General features: G+C 36.3%; 1 protein-coding gene across 1 annotated transcript in view; it reads right to left on the reverse strand.

Moving 5' to 3' along the window:
• cops4 (COP9 signalosome subunit 4) overlaps positions 1–5116 on the reverse strand; it is an 11810-nt gene that overhangs the window by 2362 nt on the left and 4332 nt on the right. The window contains exons 8-9 of the mRNA XM_015401373.1: positions 1460–1575; positions 1278–1362 (exon numbers count right to left, since the gene is read on the reverse strand). Coding sequence (XP_015256859.1) covers positions 1278–1362; positions 1460–1575 — 201 coding nt within the window. The remainder of the gene's footprint in view (positions 1–1277; positions 1363–1459; positions 1576–5116) is intronic.

A 5116-nucleotide genomic window follows, 5' to 3' on the forward strand; every position in this document is an offset into this window, starting at 1 on the left:
CTCATTTGTTGAAATGGGGGGACCTAATGAGCAACCTGTACTTGTGTGCTTGTTTGTTCTGTCTAAAATGTTTATTTTGGAATAAAGAGGTTAATATAAAAAATATTTTTTGTCCGATTCATCGATTAATCGAAAAAATAATCTGCCGATTCATCGATTTTTAAAATAATTTAACGTTAGTTGCAGCCCTACTGTTCACACACAGGTTGCATTTGAAAATATAAGATTTGTGTCGGATTCAGCATCATATAGCCAAGCATCCTGGGTCGGAGTGGAAAAAAAATTCAGATCTGTGTTGTTCAGACTGCCATTAAAAATCAGTTCCAGGATGCATATGGGCCAAAAAAAAAAAAAAAATCAGATTTGGTTCACTTCAGGCTCCAGTGTTAACGTAGCCTAAGAGAGAACACATTAAACTGGAGCAATAAGATAGAAATTTCATATAAAATGAACCAAATATTCTAAAAAACGCCATTCAGTTTAGTAATTAAGCAAACATCTTCTGTTCAGGACAGAAATGTTTCAGATTTTTTTTCCTCTGTAAATATTCTCCATCTAGAAATGAATTTGGTTTAAAATTACATTATAAAAAAGTATCTTGCATTAAGAGCCATCTGTTAACCGATTACTAGTCAATTGGCAAATCAGCCTTTAGTTTTATGGAAGACCATCTTTGACAAAATAAATACAGATATAAATAAATAAATAAATATGCATATGATTAAATGGGCAAATAAAGCAATGATTTAATGCTAATGACAATTTTATATATAAATGCATATTTTAATTAGCTTCTTTATTCAATAAAATTTTCACCATTATGTTTTTATCATTAGATTTTTTTTTTTTTATGTATTCATTTCTGTGCACAACGGATTTTCTTTTTTTGCCCTTTTTTTTAGTTGTTCTATTTCTTTTCTTTGAGTCAATATTAGCCCTTCATGCAAGAGGAAAAAAAAAAAATAAAACCATTAGTTGATTGATAAGATCTACCAACTTTAGATTAATACACATGGTGCATCCTGGTACTTTATGTTCCCCAGTTCAGCAAAAGGCCGCACAGAAACAAGCTGCGATAAACTGAGGGATCAGATCTCTATCTGTCAGGACTAGCAAAAACAGATCTGTAGCTATTTTGTTAGATCAAATCAAACAGGCCACCCTTCATGACCCAAATGCAGCACTGAGCCTGTTTCCTGTTTAACTGAAACATCCCATAAGAACCACAACACTCAGAACAATGTGACCCAGTGGTTTAGTTATAACTTGAGACTCACTTTCAAAGTGAACGATGCCGTCGATCTGATCAATGAAGCCGTTCATGCGTCCTTCTGTAATCATCTGAGATGCAATCTTTTCAGCCTAAACACAGAAACAGAATCCCCATTGCTGGTAATAGAGACAATCTATGGGCCGGCATTGAACGCCCGGTTTAAATATCAGAGTAAGAACTATTCACCTTAGCTGGGGGGATTTCCAACAAGGCTCCCAACTCTTCAAAAGTGATGTTGTTGTAGAGTTTGCTGGCCGACAGGAGGTTGTGTTCAATCACAGCTCGGTCCAGGATGCTGGAGCCTGAAACAACGGGAAAAACATTCTAGAGCAGAGATCGGAGGTTTGTCTTTACCAACTGGTGATTTATGAATAAAACTACTAAGTTTTTTTCCAAGTACAAATTTCAAATGATTCTGAAGTCAATAGAAATGGAAATAAAGATCAGATCAGATCCAGTATCCTTTGGACCTCTAAAAATATTATAATTTAAGTTATAATTTAGATAAAACAAGCCAATTTAAAATGTCCTCGGGTTTAATGTAAATACGGACCAAACTTCAACTGCATGTGTTAAAAGCTCTGATTTTCTCAAATCTACGTATTTATCCGTTAGCTATATGCATTAACAGTGGTGTCACCTGCTTTAATCTTTTTTTTTCTTTTTTGCTTTTTTAAACATTAACACAAAGAATTCTGCTGGATTTCAGTTCTATTTTGTTCCTACAGAAAAAAAACCAAAGCTCCAAGAAAAAAAAAACCCAGAGAAATGTAAAAACTGATTTATAAATCCTAATTTTCTAAAAAGCAATGTTAACTTCATCAGACTGACTATATGAAGGAGAGGCCTGGAAATGTTAAGCTCATCTGAACAGCCCAACATCCCCCGGTTCAGGCTTAGATCATGAATGTTATCTGCTGATTTAATAACTAATAAATAACCCCTTCCTAAAAATGAATTCATAAATGAAAGGAAGCAATTTGCAACAATTTCAGAGGACAATTGGGACCACATCTGTAAGATACCATGGACAACAAAAAGATCAAAGGTTTGGTGTGAATTTTGTTGGAAAATCATAAGATTTGTTTCCCCCCCAACTCCTGAGCAAAAAAGATATTGGGGAAATGATGACACCTGCTGGACATGTGGCAAGAATGGCGCCAATCACTTCCGTATTTCCTGGAGCTGTCAAACCATCCAGCAATATTTGTCTCAGAATTCATGAACATTTACAGAAAATTTTCACATTTAATTTTCCTTTAACCTTTGAATTAATATTTCTGTGTAACATACCGGTAGAAAAAACTGAACTATAATGATAAGAAACTTCTGTACATTTTGCTGGCAGGGAGCAAAGAGTCCCTGTGTGTGTATTTTTCTTTTAAGAAAAAAAAAAAAAAAAAGAGTGTAAAAATGACAATGAAATTGATACAATTATATAATTGTAATGTGCTTTCACAAAAAATGAAAATATTAATATATATTAGTGTTGCACCGATACCGATACCAGTATCGGACGGGGCCCCGATACTGCCCTAAAATGGTGGTATCGGTATCGGCGAGTACCAGCAAATAGGGCACAGATACCATTTTGAGAGCCATAAGTTTATTCAACTATTGTCACCCACTCCTGGTAGGCAATAAAAACTTTTTATTTGTATTATCCAGTAGAACTTTTTATTAAAAAGTTCTACTGGATTCACTTTGTATTAGACTTTTTCCTGCTTCACAAAGGTAGGCAGCAGCTTGACAAAGCCATGATGGCGATTATTTTACATTATTATGGTATCGGTATCGGCCGATACTGCACAGCCAAGTATCGGGTATCGGTATTGGGCCCAAAAAATGGCATCGGCGCAACACTAATATATATAAAAAGGAAGAAATTGGCTATTTAGCCCTATCAGGGCTTTCAGCATAAGGCAAGTTGAATTCAAGACTTTTTAATACAACTTAAAATAAAAATTTAAGATCAACTTTACAATAAACACACAAAAAAAAACTGGTAGTGACAAATTTACCCCAAATGTTTATTTTAACATAAAACATTACTTTCTGGCCCAGTAGATATGTTTCAAATCTTGAAAAACTTTCCATATAGGAAGAAAGCTAAAAACAAACAACAGATATATTTGTAACAACTACTGAACTGAATTCACTAACTTTGTTTTGTTCCCTACTCAATCCATCTACTTTCATTGCTGGCGTACAGCCAAAGATTTTCCTAAGATGTGGTTCTACTGGCGCTATTGTTGATGTGAGAGATGCTGTAGAGGCGTTGCAGAGACAAGGGTGGAACAGAGCGGAGAAATGCCTGCTGCTTCGCCATAACTTCATTTTGACGCTTTGAGTTTAGCGCTTCGCACGTGTCTCCACTGCCTTGATTCCCATCATGCTTCATCTACATTCCCTGCCAGTGGTTTTAGCCATGCAGAATGAATTGAATTTAAAACTTCCCCATGTTGTCCAGATAAAAAGTTACGGGCACTTCATCCAAAGGTCCGGCCCCAACATCTTTTTTTATTGGTTCCGCTATCGGTTAACGCTAACGGTTACAGCGATCGGTTTGGGAAATGTAAGAAAAATATTGTCAGTTATTTTATTGTTTGATATGGATTACAAAAATAAAATCTTATTTATGATGTGGTAACAATTTTGAAACCTATAGAGACTAATTTATGACATTATAATACCAAATAAGGCCTTGGTTTTATATTGAATTCAATGTCTTTTAAGACTTTTTAAGGATCTGCGGGAACCCTGCCTTTGTACAACAACCTTTGAGCCTCCCTCGTGGTCTGTTAGCTCACTGTAATCACAAATACATTTTTGTAAATCAGTTTACTTAAACAAGTTTAAGCGTCCCCCCGCATTCTATAAAGTGACAGAGAAGCAGACAGCTGATGCAGCTCTGTGTCTCTCTGCTTTCTTGTTTCATTCATGAAGCAGCTGTGCAATCTTTGTTTTGAGGCCCTCCTCTGGTTTAAAAAGGAGTTACTGCATTTGATGTTTGCCATTGACTTAGCTGAGGATGTGACCTCACCAAGGCAGGACTGATGTCAGCAGCTCTACTCTGGTTCGCTAAGGGAATAACAATAAATTAAATCTTTTTCTAATAACGGAAAATAAAAATAAATAATGATTCTGGTCTTTATAAAAGATAATTTGAAAATAGTTAAGGCATTCAAATTGGATAAAACAAGTCTGAATAATAATTGGAAAACCACTTTGAGTCACTCAGTCACATATAATAAACGTTAATAGGAAAAAAAACATTTTGAAGAGAGAGAATGAATGACTGGTTGTGATATTTATTGACCATCCTCACGGTACCAAACTATCATTGCTGGGATTTCTCTGCTTGCCATGTTGGTACTGTGTTAAACTGTCCGTGTTTCAATCACAGCTAAGACAGTGCCCAGACAACTCCTACCAGTAGGAGGATCTCCAAACATTAAATGTGTGCGGTAGTGAGGCTCTGGAGCAAAGTGAGCTCTACTTTAACTGTAGCCTGACTGAAATAGGTCTCATGTTTAAAAAGAATTTAAACAAACTATTACCCCATTTACTCTACCCTTGAAAAACTGATCCATGCCGAGACCGGTCCGAGCTCGGATCAGTTAACCAGGCCGAGCTCGGTTCTGACGACCGTTTACACATCACGCTATCTCGGTTCCTCGCCTCCTAGTGAGGATCTGCGGTATTACTGCCAGTATTGAAGGAGGAAATCAAGCAGTTGGTGGCGGTAATGCACCAAAAGTTGTTTGCCAACCAACATAAAACACAAGAAGACATAGAAGGAGGGAATCAAGCAAATCAAAATGGCGGCGCCCGTCACATTCA

The sequence above is a fragment of the Cyprinodon variegatus genome, unplaced genomic scaffold (genome assembly GCF_000732505.1).
Source record: "Cyprinodon variegatus isolate N-32 unplaced genomic scaffold, C_variegatus-1.0 Scaffold1214, whole genome shotgun sequence".
Classification (NCBI taxonomy): Eukaryota; Metazoa; Chordata; class Actinopteri; order Cyprinodontiformes; family Cyprinodontidae; genus Cyprinodon; species Cyprinodon variegatus.